Source organism: Mytilus edulis, chromosome 1, assembly GCF_963676685.1.
Source record: "Mytilus edulis chromosome 1, xbMytEdul2.2, whole genome shotgun sequence".
Lineage (NCBI taxonomy): Eukaryota > Metazoa > Mollusca > Bivalvia > Mytilida > Mytilidae > Mytilus > Mytilus edulis.
Window position 1 is genome coordinate 109,801,401 of NC_092344.1, and position 19,179 is coordinate 109,820,579.

General features: G+C 32.0%; 3 protein-coding genes across 3 annotated transcripts; 1 reads left to right on the top strand and 2 right to left on the bottom strand.

The window, feature by feature from the left end:
- Nucleotides 1-2,092: 2,092 nt before the first annotated feature.
- LOC139499403 (uncharacterized) lies at nt 2,093-7,876 on the top strand. Its single transcript, XM_071288084.1, has 2 exons — nt 2,093-4,290; nt 5,923-7,876. Exons 1-2 carry the CDS (start codon nt 2,101-2,103, stop codon nt 7,600-7,602), a joined length of 3,870 nt encoding a protein of 1,289 aa, XP_071144185.1. The 5' UTR covers nt 2,093-2,100; the 3' UTR covers nt 7,603-7,876.
- Nucleotides 7,812-10,399, bottom strand: LOC139499415 (neurocalcin homolog). Its single transcript, XM_071288093.1, has 2 exons — nt 9,823-10,399; nt 7,812-8,100 (listed from the first exon to the last, which is right to left on the bottom strand). Exons 1-2 carry the CDS (start codon nt 10,267-10,269, stop codon nt 7,918-7,920), a joined length of 630 nt encoding a protein of 209 aa, XP_071144194.1. The 5' UTR covers nt 10,270-10,399; the 3' UTR covers nt 7,812-7,917.
- A 2,381-nt stretch (nt 10,400-12,780) lies between these two features.
- Nucleotides 12,781-16,278, bottom strand: LOC139499424 (neurocalcin homolog). Its single transcript, XM_071288105.1, has 2 exons — nt 15,750-16,278; nt 12,781-13,902 (listed from the first exon to the last, which is right to left on the bottom strand). Exons 1-2 carry the CDS (start codon nt 16,194-16,196, stop codon nt 13,717-13,719), a joined length of 633 nt encoding a protein of 210 aa, XP_071144206.1. The 5' UTR covers nt 16,197-16,278; the 3' UTR covers nt 12,781-13,716.
- Between the last annotated feature and the right edge of the window lie 2,901 nt (nt 16,279-19,179).

Below are 19,179 nucleotides of genomic sequence, written 5' to 3' on the forward strand. Positions count from 1 at the left end.
AATTTTGTAAACGAATATTTCAAGACACTTGCTATGGACCTCAGAAGTCTTGGTTTGATTATATCAATTGTGTGTAATAGATATATTTCCAACTTTTATTTACGAAAGTTTCATCGTAGTTGATAATTTTTTACAGACTAATTTCTTTGAACTTAAAAAAATAGGCGAACCGTTTTACTTATATTTTTCTTATCATTGGCCTCGAATTGTAATTTGATATATATAGTATATATGTACCATCGGTTAGATTACCACCCTTTTGTAGTGTATAGAGAGGGACGAAAGATACCAAAGGGACAGTCAAACTCATAAATCTAAAACAAACTGACAACGCCATGGCTAAAAATGAAAAAGACAAACAGAAAAACAATAGTACACATGACACAACATAGAAAACTAAACACGAACCCCACCAAAAACTAGGGGTGATCTCAGGTGCTCCGGAAGGGTAAGCAGATCCTGCTCCACATGTGGCACCCGTCGTGTTGCTTATGTGATTACAAATCCGGTAAATAGTCTAATTCGGTAGGTCACATTCATGAAAGGGAAGGGGATTGTAGTTACGACGTAAGGAACATATCCGATATCATTTGTGAAACGGTTATTTCATAACGGTCAACCAACTCGTGATGGCGTCCGTAAAATTTACGAAGGGATGATTTCAACTTCACCATTTGGAACTCCTGGTTTAATAGCTTCCTTGTGAGCAGTAACCCTCTATCAAGAAAATCATGATAGGAAATGCAACCACGGGAATATCGTATCAATTGGGAGATGTATACCCCGTATGCAGGTGCTGCTGGAATGTTGCTACTTAGAAATGGAAAGTTCACTATTGGAAAGCTGAAATCATCTCTTTTGTCGTAAAGTTTTGTTTTCAACCGACCCTCATTGTCAATGTCTAGATGTAAGTCAAGATATGAAGCCGACTTAACTGTATCTGTAGTATCCTTTATCTCCAATTCGATGGGATAGATGCGTTCCACATAGTCACCAAATTTTGAATTGTTTAGTGAAAGAACGTCATCTTTATAGCGGAAAGTAGAGTTAAAGGATCTTGCTAACTTCTTATCTTTCTTCCTAAGAAGTTCCTGCATGAAGTCAGCCTCATAATAATAAAGAAACAAGTCGGCAAGTAAAGGGGCACAGTTTGTTCCCATTGGGATGTCAACCATAGAGGTGTTGTCATGTACTGTTGTATATACATAACTCTTTTATCTTTCTTATTGTGAGTAAATGATGGAGAATTTCCTATAACTTTAGGTAAATTGTAAGAAGATCAAGTTGAGTTTGGTCCTGGATGATTTATACTGATTAATGAAAGGTTTAAAATTATACGGACGAAGGAGTTTCATTTATAAATTTTGTGCGGCATTTCTTTATTAAGCATTTATTTTAGATTTTTTTAAGGCATTGTACAGTTATACCAGTGATGGCATAATTCCATTTCAATATTTAGCAAGTAACATAACTCACTATTGTTAATCGGAAAATCGAAATTCAAAATGTATCTTTTTCATTTTTAATTGAATATAAACAAGTTTTATATACGATCTCTGAATTGAATCAAACACAGTTTTATGATATTATTATCTTACGACCTGTTGCAACATTGTTGTTTGCTGATACCAGTACTTTTACAAGGATGGTCAGTATCTATTCTTGGTCCCTTTGTTTTCAATTTTAAAATATTAAATTTCAAACGTTCATAGCTCTTTTTTTCTGAAGTCCCCAAAGATCTAAAACTGGCAAAATGTACCTTACTTTTTTTAAATTCATGCATTTGTATTATTATTCCAGATTGCTAGTTTATATGTTCTGGAATGAACACCAGCCTTTTAGCTTTTATTTGACACCCCAAATATTCTACATATTTTGATAGTTAAACCCATCTGCAGGAACTATTTTGTTTAATATACATTCTTAAGAGTTCGGAATTAGTGGTGTTACACCTACAGAGCAATGGAAAAAAAATGAAATTGTGACAGAATACATACTTATCTATCAATGCAAAAACTATAGAAAAAATTGATACCATTTTATTTTTTTCCATATTAGTTAACAATGCTTTATCTTTATTTTTGTTAGATGAACTACAAAATGATTTTCGCTTTGACTTACTTATTTGGAATACATGATGAATCCTATCGTTTTAATCAATGCAGTGGAGAAGTGACCAATCCCGATAATTTCTTTGGGCAATATGTGACGGCCTGTGGATTTGGATATCTTTGCAACAATGGTTTGGAAAATTCGACTGGTTTGAATGTTCCCAGGAATCTAGGACCTTGTCCATCTTGTTCATGTGATAATGACTGCTTTTCTAGAAATGATTGTTGTCCTGATAAACTATTGACTCGACCATGGACAGCATGTGAATCTACCTCAATTAATAGTCTATATGAAACCTATCTAGTCAAGTATCCTTTGATAGGCAAATGCCCTGTAAATGCTTTATATGAGGATACGCTGTCATGTTATGACCCAGATAATCGTTTCACTGCGTCCACATATCAATACAGGCATACACCGGTGAATTCCAATCGAACACAACTGTCTTATAAGAACATTTTCTGTGCCTTATGTCATGCAGAAGATCCAGCAGATTTAGACAAATGGGATATATACATCAGCAATAGCAGCTGTGAACCGGAAGTGTATAACATTGAGTCTTCGTTCTCCTTTTCTGAGTTAGCCGATCATAGATTTCATACGTTTTGTGATACATGGTATATACCTAAATCTTACAATGTAGTTCCCCAATGTTCTAGTGAAGATAAAATCATATATAACGATTGCAATATAACAGGAACTTGGGCAGCTTTTAACGTTGACATATCCTATGCTTGCCGCTCAGGCTATGGTCCATCTTTTCGATTATACAGTAATATATTTTGTTTTATGTGTAATCCACCTAGTAGACAACACATTCCGCTCATATCTTCTTGCAATTCAAACATATTGAATACAATGTATGGGAGTGATCTGATCACTTTGTGCAACAAACAAGAATTGTCATCTATAACCTTTCCTTACAAAAATGTATTCTGCTACCTCTGTAACTTGGTAATGAAAGATGACCTACTTCACAAACCTTTTTCTGCGACAGACAACGAGTTTCTGTTGGGAAAGTCCGTCGTTTACACTTATAAAAATATTCGGCTTAACAATTTGGATCATGTTGTAAAAAAACGCGCTGATGTTTCTTTAGAGTTGCCTGTTTTCTATGACAAAACTTCGTGGGTTTTCAATGGTGTTCATTACAATCTGTCGTCTCTGCTACTGACAAAAGTTTTATCAGCTCCAACAAATGTTTGCAATAAAAATCTTCTTCCTTGTAATATTCGTAACTTAACCACACAGAACTGTGACTGTGATCCGAAATGTCTTTTTACCAATAAGTGCACCTGCTGTGTGGATGTTTCAATATCATACCCATTAGAGTGCTTCAAGTCATTATTTGTAGTAACAAATGGATGTTATGGTGATAAACACATTGGCAAACCGTATTTTTCTACTATTAAGTTTCTCTGTGAATCAAATACCGTTTACGGATCTCTTCCAGTAGTCTTTGATGGGATAGACTACAAGAATATTTTCTGTTATATTTGTAACAGCGATTATACAGTTGTGAATGATACACTTGTTGCTCCTACCGGCTATTACATCAGAGATACGATTATCACATGTGCCAAAACTATTCCTTCGTCGTATAGCGTCACATTCGATGATATATTAACACATGCACGAAATTCGAGGTGTAAATTTACATTCGAAACAAAAGACGATACTCCAAGAGGATGTGTACAGTATCATCGCCAACGTTGTGATTTATCGCCTGATGTACCCATAGAATTATATGAAGTCTGTCATAGATTGTCGGATGAAAATCTGTATCAATATGCACAGTATAAAAATGAGATTTGTTATATTTGCGATAACTATGACAGAAGGAAATCTTTAAATGATACAATACAAACATGTAGTGCCGCTAATGGTAACACGTCACTTGCAAGCGCGTGCTATGATTTGCCGATGTCACAATCAGACATCATATTTCCGTACAAGAACTCCTATTGTAAACTTTGTAATCAGGAATGTTTTCCTAATTGTCATTTCGATGAACCGATTCCACCAGTGTCAGACTGTCTAGGCGATGTGAGTGCAATTGGTATCGTGGATCCCCCATCTTTACGACAAGTTTTTGGAATTCCGGTGGAAATGACTAGCATAAATCAAGAAGAATCACACGTCGTTCTTAATTATACACAAATGTTTGATAGGATAAATGTAAGTGAAATAATTTTAGGCTGTTTTATCTATAATACTAAAATAACGAGGTCCAATTTGTCAGCCGTCTTCGGGTAAAAACGACAAATCAAAGAATTCAACTTTATATATAGCTAATATAGGACAATGGTGTAGATTAAAAATTACACCACTCCAGACCCTCTTGTTTTCCACATAATTAATATTGTCAATAATTAACAAGTTCCGGGTCGAATCCGATACCGATATCAATAGTATATTATCTTATCCTTTACGTTCCGTATCTGACAGGCGCACCATAAAAGTTTAACGGTGTATTCAGTATTTTGCTATATACACGGGTCATAATCACAGGGTTGACACTACTTAATTCAATCATTGTCAAATTGTTCCCTATTGTAGTATTTTAATCAGTAAGACTTTCTAAGATAACAATACGAATATTAAAAATCTGGACTTAAAATAAGGCGTATAGGCACAGTTTTCAATGTGTTAGCGGGCATGACGTAAAACAGCTAATCAAAGAATTCAAATTTATTTATAACTAATATAGGACAATGCTGTTGAGTAAAAAATACTCCATTCCGGAACCTTTTGTTTTCCAAATAATTAATATTACCAATAATTGATAAGTTCCAGGTCGACGGGTTTACACAGAAAGAGTTCGAAAGCAGAGAAAACTGTGTATCTTATAATCGGCATGACTTTATCAGATGACAATACCAATACTAAAATAAGGCTTACGCATAGTTATATACATTAATTCAGTCACGGACCCGCGATATCACGGATGTGTTCTAGTTTTATATAAGATTAAGAATTCTAATATTTTGGCAATAAAAAACCAGTAGTTATTGAAACCATTGGAAAAAATATGATCACAAACAATAGACAGAATTTCAGACAACAAACTAGTCAGTACTATGCAATAACAAAACAACTGAAAAACTTTTTGTTTAAATTTTTTATCAATCTGTAATATTAGCTAATGCAATCTCAAACGTGCCTCGTATTATGAGTTAGTTTGAAGTGTATTAGGAGTTAGTTTGAAGTGTATTATGAGTTAGTTTGAAGTGTATTATGAGTTAGTTTGAAGTGTAAGTGTAGTTGTATTTTTTTCAGTGATGAATTTAGAAATAACTTTTAAGTCTATCGAATGAGAAATTCTTCAAAACACTCTGTGTTATTGAAAATATGTAACCTCTATTTACATATAATTCAGAATTATGAGTAAATGTGGGTATTTAGTAAATACTTTAAAATTATCGCATTTCTTTCTCACTTTTGTGATCGTATCTATTTCATTAAACTTCAAATAAACTTCAGATCCAATTAAGTCTGCTTAAATCTGTGAAAGCTATAAATTTGAAATGGGTGTCTGGTGACTAACTTCACGACGAACAAATGTTTTCTGTGTGCTTAGGTATCAAATTATTAGTAAAACTTGCCTTTCGAATAAAGAAAATATTTAAAAGTTAAGCATTTCGTTGATATATGTTTACTGTAACAAGAAAGCTTCACAAGTGTTGTAGGTGGAAGTAATTTCTTCATACGATTCAATGTCACAAAAGCTTTATATATAATATAAGAGTAATATCACAAATATATCATTAATCGTATCAACAATTGCACCTACATTTTTGTATTTTTCAGCATAAATATCGATCCATTACATGTTTTCCTGGACGCATGTTAACACCAGATGGATGTAAGGTACGTGACATGATGGAGAAAGCTGGAGAATACGTATTCATGGTGAAAACAGTAGGCAGAGTCATCAACAAGAACAACTACGGATCTAAAATTCTATCAACATTAGAAATATTTTTTAGAAACGAGATGGCGGTATTCTTGAAGAATGAAAGATATTTTTTAAGAGAAATAAAAATGTACTCAGACGTTGCTTGTAAGTCGGTTTACAGTAAGGCTTCAGATACTATCGTCAACTACACGATTTTCACTAAGATAACTATTTCACCACTTGACATAATTTACACATTAAAAGGTCGATTAGAAAATGAACTAATATCGATTAATAACAAAATTCTAAATAAAACTGTATTCACTTTATGTGGACAATATAAAAAGTGTATAGAAAACGTTCCTTTATATTCCGTAGAATACTCGACAAATAAGTTTTTAGCATTAACAAACACGTCTTTTTGCAGATATGAACATGAGAGCAAACGACTTTCCTTTCACACTCCAATTACCTATATAACAGAACTACTCACATGTCGTCATGTTGAATTTACAATGAAAGAATGTATCGTTGATGAACAAAATGGGATACTAAGTATTCGTTCACCTTCAATGACTCTTTACCCAGGAATGTATTTAATACGAAGAGGCAATACCGTAAGCTTCTGTCTCGATCGTCTCCTCGCATACTCTATCAATGTGCCTTTTGTTAACCAACCCGTGGATGAAACTTTGCGCATGCTTACTCTTATTTGTAGTTTGACATCTTTGATGTGTCTGTGTTTAACATTTATGACATACTGTAAGTTCGCAATACTTCGAACATTACCAGGAAAAAACTTGATGGCGCTTGTTTTTAATTTATTCGTGGCTCAGTTTATCTTTATAATGGGCAATAACATGATAGAGAATCAATCATTATGCAAAATAATTGGAGTATTACAGCACCTGTTTTGGCTTGCCATGCTGTTTTCTTTCATAGTAACCTGCTTTCATATGTTTAGAGTATTCAATACAATGCAATGTAGACAAACATTTCCACTTCGGACATTCATTAAGTATATCATCTTTATCTACAGTGTTCCCGTTGGAATAATAGGACTTTCCATAGTGATTTCCTTGTTAATCTATGACGATATGGGATATGGGGGGCAAATGTGTTTTATTTCTCATGAGTATTTAAGATGGAGTGCATTCATATTTCCTATCCTCCTCACAGTGTTTCTTGACTCATTATTTCTTGCATTAACAATGTACCGAATCATGTCTACCAAGAAAGTAACGTCGTCAAATCAGGAAAGAAACAATGTGTTCATATTCTTTAAGCTATTTGCAATAAGTGGTGGCTTATGGGGTTTTCAGATTTTAGATGCCTTTTTGGATTTCTCTATGTTTTCGTATGTAATCAGTGTTCTCAACTGTTTCCAGGGTTTATTTATCTTCATAAGTTTTGTATTAAATAAAAGAACGCTTAAATTGATTGTACAAAGGAACGCACCGTTATCAGAAAATACGTCATCATCCAATAAGGAAGTGCGACGGCCATGTGCAATAAACGAGGATATTATGAATGGTAATACTGTGTATCTCAATACTGAGCAAACAGGTGTAACTGAGAATACTCATTTCTAAGTAATTGTTTACCACTTTCCCTTTTTGACCGAGCATGCATCTAGTTAGGAACTAGGTAGCATGTATATCAAAATATATTTGACGCTGTTGAATGACTTTGTTTTCCAATGTGTTCGCAATACTTAGTTGTTTATCTTATGTGCGCAGATAATTTGTTTTGATTATTGTTTTCTTTGTTGTCAGTGTCTATTTATGTGATAATGTATAAATACCATGTATATATTTTATTGTGAAATGTAAACACTGATAACATAAAATTACTTTATCAAACACATCGTTTAGTTAAGGTTGAGATATTTTTCGGCCAAAAATTCTTCATGAGTCAGGATCACAACTTAGAAAATCCACAAGGATCTGTACCTTATCAGCTCCCTCTATAAACTCTTGTTGACTAATAGCACTGTCGGAGTTTTTGTCTAGCATTTTGAAGATTTTCTCTGCCATGTCCTCTGGTGATTTATATTCTTGTGGTACTTTGCCCGTCATTTTACATATAGCCTAAAAGACAAAAATGTTATGAACTACTTTTTTAAACCATATCATATTTTACATATTAGGTGTTTTCAGTTTTTCTTCTACAGTATTCAGGAAACATGAAATATCATCATTGAAATACATTAAAAACCAAGTATTAGAATTCGATCCAATCCATTTATTCTGACATTGTTTAGTTATTTTCAGACGAAATATCCGATTAAGAAGTTAAACCTTCCATTTATTTGTAATTCGAAAAGATATCACCTTAACCGTAATACCACTTAATACTGCCCCGACAGTTGACAAACGAACATGCAATCATAGTCGTAGATTCACTATTTATCACTTTGACTTGTCGGATTTCAACGATTGTACCTTATTCCTTAACACTTCAATATCTATCAGCCTTTTTGCCTGACGAGTGATGAATCAATACCATACGTTTATCCTGTTGACGCACATAGTCTCGCTCTTATTTTATGTTGTTTTATATTCATATTTTTTTTTTTTATTTTGGCATATGCAAATAAAATACACACTTTCAAATTTGGTGCGACCGAAAGAAACTCATCATAGATACCAGGACTAAAATTGTGTACCTACAAAAAGACTCATCATTGACGCTCGAATTAAAAATGCCCAAGTTGAAGAGTATTGTGAACCCGAAATCTGAAAGGTTTGGCCTATTATATCTTGGAATGTTTTCTGGATTGTCCTTCAACAAGATCGTTGAATCAAAACATTTAAAAACCAAACATGTATAAATACTTAAATATTTGGGATCCTAAATGACTAAATGGGCAGAATAGAATAGCCATCTATAAAACCAACTTTGTTTCATGGAATAAGAACCATCGTTTCTGAATCATTTCTTACCTTATCAACGATGAATTAAATAAAGGTATGTTATAAGTCATGTAAGTACAGACAACAGAACTCGTGTTACCATAGGGGACTAGCAGTCTCAGTGCTAGTTAATTAAAATTACGATTATAAATGGAATTGGTACCTCAGCAGAGCTTTTTCTCAATGTATCATCATCATGAACGCTAATACTTAAAAGTTTGAAAGCCGAGAATGTAGAATTACTTTAATACTAGTGCTAAGTGAGTTATATGTCCAAACTGGCCTATTAATAATTACCAAAATCAACCGAAGATGAACTTTGCTTGAGTGAGATAGATAGTGGACTAACGAGTTTTAATTTCTACTTCTTTAACATTTAATTTCAAACCAAAAAATAATAGAATGAGAGGAGATCTAATCAATTTTCAATGTCAGATAAAACAACATATTTTATGAATTGGGTTTTATCGGTACAAACATGATTTATAACAAACCTTTCTAAGATTGTCGGTCGGTTTATCGTAATTATAAAGTTGACCTTAGATGGATTTGGCTATTATTTATATGTCCTTTTTGTTCAGATAGCTCTTTAACAGTTACGGTTCATGCACATCTTTGTCTTTAAATATCCGGCTTTATTATGTGTTATAATTTATAGTTTTGTGATTGCTTAATACGAATTATGATGGATGGGGTATGAGGAATACGTTTAACATATATAACTACAATAAACATTTTGAGATACTCGTAGTTCGACTCAAATTGAAAAGTACATATATTCTTATAAAAAATCTATAGTTTAATTTCAAAATTATTCAAATATTTAGAATATAACACATATTCTCATATAGAAGTATTCAATGTACTAACTTCAATTCGACGCTTGGCATATCTTACCTTAAAAATGTGGGTCATTTCCTCTTTTGTTATATAACCATTTTGATCAATGTCGTACATATTGAAGGCCCATTTTAATTTTTTTTCTGCATTTTCACTTCCTGATAAGCAAAGTCCTAAAATGAATTCTTTAAAATCCACAGAGTGATTTCCGTCACGATCAAACGTCCTAAAAACTTGTTCTGCAAATTCGGAGGCATCACCAGAAAACAAACTGTTGTATACTTTTATGAATGCAGTTTTATTGAGTTCTGTTTCCCCATGACGGAGGTCTTTTCTGAAATCCTTATACCAGTCTTGGATCTCTTCTGAAGAAAACTCAACATCAATATGACTTCTAAGTTCTTCCATAGTTTTTGGGGTTATTTGTTTTTTCGATGATTTGTTACCCATTTTTGGAATTGAATATTGCTTGCTTGATATAAAATTTCCCAAGTCCGTATACATTTACATATTAAACTAAAATGAACTTGTCATTAAAAGATTTAAACGTAAAATAATTAGTACACTTGTGTATCTGAATTTTATGGTAGTAGAAAAAGCTAGCTAAATTGTTAAATTGTTCAATAGTCAGGTATAAAGCTTTGTGGTCCACTTTAAACAAACATGTCGATCTTCTCCTCAAATAATGTATTGTTAAAAACATTTCTGGGAATTCGTTTGTAATCATCAATAATGGTTTACTGAGAAATATACCAATATACGTTTATTAATAATTATTACACAATATTGAAAATAAATTAAACCTTAAGATTTATTGCAGTTATTGATGTAACGATTTTCTTTTCATTTGTTATTCTTTCTAAGGACACAACATATTTATGGTTTGAACAAGGTAATACTATGAAAGTTTGACTACGTATGATTCATATGATGCTTTGTGTATTTGTATGATCGTACACTCCTTCGCTACATTCAGTTGTTATCCATTCGTTTAATGTGTTTGAGCTTTGGAATTTCGCAATTTGATTGGGGACTTTCCGTTTTGAATTTCCTCGGAGTTCGGTATTATTGTGATTTTAATTGTTTCTGTTCAGCTCTTGCGAAAATCGATTTACGGATTTCGACAATGTGTAGGACTTGTTAGCAGCTATGTTTGCTTTATGATTCGTTACTTTCAATGTCATAAATGAAACAGAGTACAATATGTGTTCCATATTTGCAACTAGTCTTTGAAACTTTACAAATAAATTGCATGTACTCAGTTCATTTAGGTAGAATAAGATGAAATTTCTAGTAATAATATTTCACAAATATAATTTATGACAAAAAAAACTTCAGATGCTAAAATGCAGGGTATTTTGTTTTGCAAAAAGCACAATTGTCAATAGATAAATTCAGAGAGAAATCAAAATATGTCATCCTAAACAACAATAATACACACACAACTTAGAATTGATAAACAAGAACCCGATAAAAATTGGGAAACATCAGGTGCTCCAGAGGTTTAAACAGCTAATGTCACAGTAGCAGAACCCGTTATGCTGTTCATGATGTGCTTTTACATTTTACAATCATCAAGTAAATCTAAGTGACGGTCCTTCAAAGATATCATGCTAAAACTAGAATTTGCTAAGCCAGACACGCCAATTTCGTTTACACAAAACGCATCAATACTCAAAACGTGGAAATCCAAATCAAATACAAAGTTGTAAAAGTCTTAAAAGCAGCAACTATCAATCAATGAACGTCTGATACAAAATATACGTCATCAAATAGTAGGTAATATAAGTTATATACAAGACTGTTGGAATAATACTGATTTAACTAAGAAGACTTTTTCGCAAGAGGGTATTGAGATCATGTTTTTTTTTTGTTAAAAAAAGTCTATACTTATTCACTATCATTTCCAAGTAAAAGTAAAGATAGAATGCATACCTAAGTGTGAATTTCACGGCCGTTACAACCAAGAAATTTATTTGGGTTAGTATTGTAAAAGTAATTTGAATTTTCGGATCTCGTTCCATATAATTGTATGAATTTCTTAATCATATAAAATTCAAAAATGCATCACCGTTTGTGGCGTCCTAGGCTGTCTTAATTGGGAGATGTCCTTCATTATGTTGTAGTTTACATGTTGTAATGTAATATTAATGTTCATTTATCAGTGCTGAATGTTCTGTGTTTGTTTTTACTATCACATAGTGATTTTCTTTGAGCGATATTTTTAACATTATCATATAAGCGGTTAATTTGGATAACCATAAAGCCAGGTTCAATCCACCATTATTTCTTAAAATGTCCTATACCAAGTCAGGCTTAGGGCAGTTGTTATCAAATAGTCGGGTTTCTATTTATTTCGGTTTTAGTTTTTGTTGCAGTTCAGTGCTTCTGTTGTTCTGTTGTTTTTCCATCGGTTTTAGTTTGAAAGCAGGATTTGTTTTTTCTTACACGATTTATGACTTTGAAAAGCGGTATATTACTGTTGCCTTTATTTACTATATGGTATTCATTATTTCAAGATCAGTGTAAATTAAAAGGTGTTTCTAGATCTTTATAAACCATGAGATAATGTGTTTTCTATTTTCTGTTTCTGCTGTCAGGAGAGTCTTACGAAATATCTACGTAGATTTATAATGAATAGGTGTTTCAATCTTCCTGTTGAAATCAACTATTTTAATTGATTATTTGAATTTGTCTGTGAAGTATTTTATATTTGTATTTGGTATATATGTATATATTATTTTATATGATGTTTAGCAGTTTGTTCGGGTTTTTCTCACAAAGAACAAGTAATTTTGGACGCTGAATTACTAAATTCTATATAGTTATTTCCCTTTGGCCGATTATATGAATTGTTTTCTGTGACCTGATTTTTTTCTAATATTTATAGTTACAACATTAACGATAGCAATTTTACTGTGCCAGATGCGCCTTCAATAATTTGTTTCTCTTCAGTGATGTTCCAAAAAATTAAGAAATCCAAACCATTATACAAAAATTGAAGTGCTAATAAAACCAAGATGGACCTCAAGTATAGCCAAATACGGGCAAGGAGTCGGAGCTTTGAATAACAGAGATATATTGAATTTAAAATGATTTCCAAAATTATAGAGTGCTTCTTTATAGCAATTCGAATTGAAACATGTGTAATAGTAGTACATGGGTTTATATTTCTTCTTTCAGTTTCTCTTATGTCTTGTATGTGTGTGTATTCCGTCGAACAAGAACATTGTATCTTCTCTTCAATATGGGGACCAATAATCAAATAGAGAAAATAATGGATCTGATACGATAAACAAAATTAAAAGGAAGTAGAAAAGAAATGTCTCCAAAATAGATCGTGTACCCACAAATTAGTTCAAAAACTACAATATTATACATCGTAATAAAAACAGCTTTAAATCGTAATTGCATTAATAATTTCCAACTTGTGCATTGCATACAATTTTGTACATAGACAGACTTGATAGTTAAAGGTGATTAATTTTTTTTCAAAGTATAACTGTTATAATTATGCGTTTAAACACAATTTATTTTGACTAATTTGATCTTACATTAAGATCAATGTACAGTAAATAACCCATGTCATGGATTTTGTTAAAATTTTGTATTTACTTTTGGCTCATTGAACTTTAACTAAAAACCGAAACATGTGCTTTTATCTCTTTCTTTTTCTAAAATATTACGAAATTTGTTCTTTGTAAATAGAAGCGCATGTCCACAGAAAGCATGTTAAATCTACCAAAATATTCTTAAATTTGCAGTAACATAATTTCGTATAAGGAAAATTTTACTGTACCTTGACCTAATATAAATTGATTTAGGTGTCAAATATGATGGATATGCTTTATTGTATAATTCATTTGTGAGACCTCTCAATTCAAGTCAGCAAGCACATCATCTAGATCAAGATATATTCAAGATACCGAGACATATTCATTTCATGTTTCTTCAAGAATCAGGATTACATTGGAGAATATCCACTAGGATCTGTACTTTATCTGCTCCCTCTATAAACTCTTGTTGACTTATACGATTGTCTGAATTATTGTCCAGAATTTTAAAGATTTTCTCTGTCATGTCCTCTGGTGATTTAAATTCGGGTGGTATTTTGCTGCCCGTCATTTTACATATAGCCTGAAAATAAACATACATGTTACAGTTATCCTTTTTATCACTCTATTTTATAGCCGTATTTGGCACAACTTTTTGGAATTTTGGATCCTCATTGCTCTTCAACTTTGTACTTGTTTGGCTTCAAAAACATTTTGATTTGAGCGTCACTGATGAGTCTTTATGTAGATGAAACGCGTGTCTGGCGTACTAAATTATAATCCTGGTACCTTTGATAACTATTATGTCAGTTTTTATATGGCCAATGCTTATTTCAGTGTTTCAGATGATTTAGAATATTGTAAAAGCAAACTCAGCATTAAAATAATATATTTATTTAAAAGATATAAATCTAACTTTTCCTAACAATAACGGAACACGTTTTAGAAATTTAAATGTGACGTCACTTTGGGCGTTGCATTGACTATGGCAAACAGGGCTGTGATTTTGTAACGTATTCGTTTTTATTCTATAGCTAGTCACCACATCAGTTTAATCCTGTATATCTATTATAAAGTCATTTTATAAAATTTACTGTTTGCAAAACTATGTATAATTCTTGATTATAATGATGTTTTTGACCCAGTAAGATTGATATTTTTGTCCCAGTCGGATAACCCTGGCCTCAAAACTTTTTGGAGTTTTTGGTCCTCGGCGATCTTCAACTTTGTAGTTGTTATGGCTTTCAAACTTTTTACATCTAGTATTCGTTTGTTTCTCTGTCCTATATTTTCTCCCGTGTATCTGTTTATTTATTGTAACCCTGTCGTGTAATGTTGTCATTTTAATGTTATAATTAACACTGCCATTAAAGCGGGAGGTTTGGCATGACACAAAACCAGGTTCAACCCACCATTTTTTCATAAAATGCCCTGTACAAAGTCAGGAAAATGGCCATTGTTACATTATAGTTCGTTTCTGTGTGTGTTATGCATTTCGGTGTTGTGTCTCTGTTGTGTCGTAGTTCTCTTATATTTGATACGTTTCCCTCAGTTTTAGTTTGTAACCCGGATTTGTTTTTTTCTCTATCGATTTATGAATTTTGAACTGCGGTATACTAGTGTTGCCTTTATTTATCCAGTATATATTCGTTTCGTCATCTCCAAGAGAAATAGTGGGTAAAAACAATTTTACGTTGTCAAACTTTATATGCATATGGTTGTTGTTATGAAACTGTTCATTAAATAAGCATATATATGCTAGTTGCAAATAATATAGCGTAGCTGTAGAACTTATATTTTGGCATTCAGGCTTTTTCAATAAGGGCAACAGTAGTATACCGGTTTTCAAAAGTCATCAATCGATTGAGAGAAAACAAATAAGGGTTACAATCTAAACCCTAAGGAAATACATTAACTACAACAGGAAAACAAAGAAACAGGAACACTGAATTACAACAAAAATAAACGCCAACATGCATAGAAAAGAACTTCTATTATTTGATAACAACTTAGTACAGGACATTTTAAGAAAAAATGTCAAATTTTGTACATTACTTAACTTGAACTTTTATTATTAAAATATGCTTACACTTAATCAAAGTCTACTCAAAAGAGGAATATAAATAAAAACGAAATTATTTTCAGCATACACTTTTGTAAACATAAATCTTATTTGAAAAAAAATATACAATGTGAGTAGATAATCTTTTTTTGTATATTCTATGACGAATCACAATATATTAAAAAAGACTTTATACTTTACGATGAATTGATATGTTATTGATTTTTCTGAGTATTTTGGAACGTTTTCGATTCTATCATGTAGTAAATTTACAGAAGTTAGCAACATACTTTCTGTATTTTCAATTTTAAAAATGTTTGATTTATAACGATTTCATTTGTTACATTAACATCTATTGAAAAACTTGCCTTTAAAATGTGGGTCATCTCCTCTTTTGATATATAACCGTCCTGATCAATGTCGTACATATTGAAGGCCCACTTTATTTTTTTCTCTGCATTTTCACTTCCAGATAAGCAAAGTCCTAAAATAAATTCTTTAAAATCCACAGAGTTATTTCCATCATGATCAAATGTTCTAAAAACTTGCTCAGCGAATTCAGAGGCATCACCATAAAACAAACTGTTGTATACTTTTATGAATGCAGTTTTATCGAGTTCTGTCTCCCCTTGACGAAGGTACTGTCTGAAATCCTTGTACCAGTCTTGAATTTCTTCTTTCGAAAACTCAACATCAATGTGACTCCGAAGGTCTGCAATGGTTTTAGGATTTATTTGTTTTTTCGATGATTGGTTTCCCATATTTTGGAATAAAATGATTGTCGTTAATAGAAAGTTGTCAATGTCCGTATGCATTTACATATAGGCTTATAATCAATTTTATGTCGAAAGAAATTTAAATGTAAAATAAACAACGGATCTTGTGTGTGAATCTCTTAATATGGTAATATGAATAAACTAACATGAATTGTTAAACTGGCTAATTTAACTTAACGGTAAGTTTTACGTTTAAATCAACACAACGAGTATTGCTCAAGTGCTAATAATAGTAAACAACTTTTCTCGAAAACTAGAGTAAAACCATGAGCATTAGTGCGACCTTTCAAACAATATTGGAAAGAGATTAAACCTCTGAACAAGTTTGAGAATATTTATGTTGTTTAGGTTTTGGATGCCTTTGCTGAGCATATGATATCGTCATTGCTTTATGATGTGTTTACTATAGTTTATACAGTGAAATAATATTCATTGTTAAACGATAGATAATGTATTTGGATTCTTAATGTTTGACTGACTTATAATGAGTTAAAAACATGTTTATTTGATTTTATTGTATTTCCTTTTACTATGAATAATGTGTCTCTCTACAAAATAAAATATGATCTTACTTCTTTCGGTGTGGAAATTTGTAAAATTCATTGGACATGTGGATCCAGCGTAACATACATGAACTTACAAAATACAATTGTCAAACTAAAAAACCCTGTGCTTGTCAAATGTTTAGTCAACAGTAATTAACCAATGTTTAAATCTCATTAATCGGTTTAGGGTTGTTTACTACAAACGAGGGAATCGCACGAACTTAAAATGGAGCGAGCTCGGTGCGTCGAATTGGTTAGTGTCTTCTGTGATGCATATATCATCCGTTATGCGAATCCAAGCTCATTTAAAATATCAGAATCTGTAATGGGACATAATCGGTAAAACTGCATATTAGACTTTGGTCTACATAAGAAAATGCCTGTACCAAGTCAGGAATATGACAGTTGTTGTCCATTCCTATGATGTGTTTGAGCTTTTGATTTTGCCATTTGATTAGGGACTTTCGTTTTTGAATTTTCCTCAGAGCTCAGTATTTTTGTGATTTCACTTTTTACCAATGAATAGATTATTTTTGCTTTATTTCGATTTTTTTCTGAATTTTGGCTCTCAAAGCTCATCAACTTCGTATTTTATTTGACTTTTTTAAACTTTTTTATTCGAGCGTCACTAATAAGTCCTTTGAAGACGAAACACGCGTCTGGAATTTTGATCCTGTTATCTATATGACAAGTTTATCTAAAGATCTAAGACTGCCGCGAATATATGTCTCTAATTATTTGAGACACAGATGCATCGTATTAGGCAACTCATTCGTTGATGGTTATTGTGACAGTTAAACTTCTGTAGCGTCAATTTTAGTCATTCTGCCTCTAGTGGATTTTGTGTGTGTGTATAGAACATGCTTGTCAATGTACTTCGTATAGTGTGATTATGTACCAGCGTAACATATTTATTTAGATATGTAAACGTTATGGGATTGGGAAGATGGTATGTTTCTGCAGAGAAATGGATGTTGACAATTTGAATGTTGCAACCATCACTTTTGTTATAGATACTAATTTGAAAGCTTCCATCTGTGTTAATATATGAAATAGTACTGAGCCTCACTAAAATATGGATTATTTAGTGATAGGACAATATTTAGTATGTTAGTACTTATAAGTGAAACTAATGAAATTTGGAAGACATATGTTTGTCTTTGAAAAATTTATGTATGAAATCTGCTTCATTCGAGTATACAACATCCTCCGCTAATGATGCGATTTTATCACATGAAAGTATACAACTGAACGTTTTTGTAAAGAGTACATGCAGTCGGCAAAGGAGGTTGGAAAAGGTTTGACTAGAGCAATGATTAAAATACTCTTGAATCTTTTTTGTTTATTCAATCTGTCTTATTTACAGAGTAAAACGAATAATATGAAGATTATTTTTTCCTTTTAATTCTCGCATTACATGTATATGTGATCAACAAAGGTTTTTCATATTTTTGTTTAAAAAACGCATTTACGATTGTAAAGTATCATCTAACAATTTATTCTGAAATATAAAATTTTAATACCTTGTTACAAATGATGTGCCAAATGATTAAGATTTGAATCCAATTTGTATCCGTGTTTATTAAAGTATCTATATAAGGAAAGTGGAAGATGATATGATATTGGTTACATATAACTTCTTTATTTCTTAAGAAACCTGAAAAAACCCATTCATCGATCATTTTAAAAAAATGGTTTGACTTGCATTAAATCGAAACTTTGGTTCACAGACATCCGTGTACTTTAAAAGGTAACCAAAGGGTTTTGTGAATTTTTAAGCAACATTATTGAGATCTATAATTTGAAAAGTTTGAATGAATTTCAATTTTATACTTGTATATGTGTAAAACAACGTCAGTAAAATATAGACAAAAGGAAACATAAATCTTATTAAATGTAAATGACACTTAAATAAACTCATCATAGATACCAGGACTAAATTTTGTATATACGCAAGACGCGCGTTTCGTCTACAAAAGACTCATCAGTGACGCTCGAATCCAAAAAAGTTCAAAAGGCCAAATAAAGTACGAAGTTGGAGAGCATTGAGGACCAAAATTCTTAAAGTTTTGCCAAATACAGCTAAGGTAATCTATGCCTGAGGTAGAAAAGCCTTAGTATTTCAAAAATTACTGTGTTTCAATCTGGTCCGATTTGTCTGTGATCCGAGTTGTCCTGATTCCGTTTTATTTAACAGAGATTTTTCCTACAAACATAGGAAACGTAGATACAAATTCCTTGATAAAGGTCATGAAAAATCTTACTTTGTAAGAAAAAACTGATTCCAATAACAAATACACCGAAGATGAAATTATCAGAGTGATTATTTAGTAGAAAGTTTACTAATTGTGCATCACTACTGAACGGCTTGATTTTTTGTCATTTCATACAAAGCAGAATTCATTCAAATTACTGTGTTTATATCTCCGGTTCTTTTTGTTTTTGGAGGTATTATTTTATGGATTCTTTATCTCATT

What these genes read in the sequence shown, in the direction of transcription:
- LOC139499415 (XM_071288093.1), bottom strand. Translation starts at nt 10,269, where the DNA reads ATGTATACGGACTTGGGAAATTTTATATCAAGCAAGCAATATTCAATT. An exon ending in AAATGACCCACATTTTTAAG is followed by an intron (nt 8,101 to 9,822) that starts GTAAGATATGCC and finishes TTTGTCTTTTAG; the next exon opens with GCTATATGTAAAATGACGGG.
- LOC139499424 (XM_071288105.1), bottom strand. Translation starts at nt 16,196, where the DNA reads ATGCATACGGACATTGACAACTTTCTATTAACGACAATCATTTTATTC. An exon ending in AGATGACCCACATTTTAAAG is followed by an intron (nt 13,903 to 15,749) that starts GCAAGTTTTTCA and finishes GTTTATTTTCAG; the next exon opens with GCTATATGTAAAATGACGGG.
- LOC139499403 (XM_071288084.1), top strand. Translation starts at nt 2,101, where the DNA reads ATGATTTTCGCTTTGACTTACTTATTTGGAATACATGATGAATCCTAT. An exon ending in AAATGTTTGATAGGATAAAT is followed by an intron (nt 4,291 to 5,922) that starts GTAAGTGAAATA and finishes TGTATTTTTCAG; the next exon opens with CATAAATATCGATCCATTAC.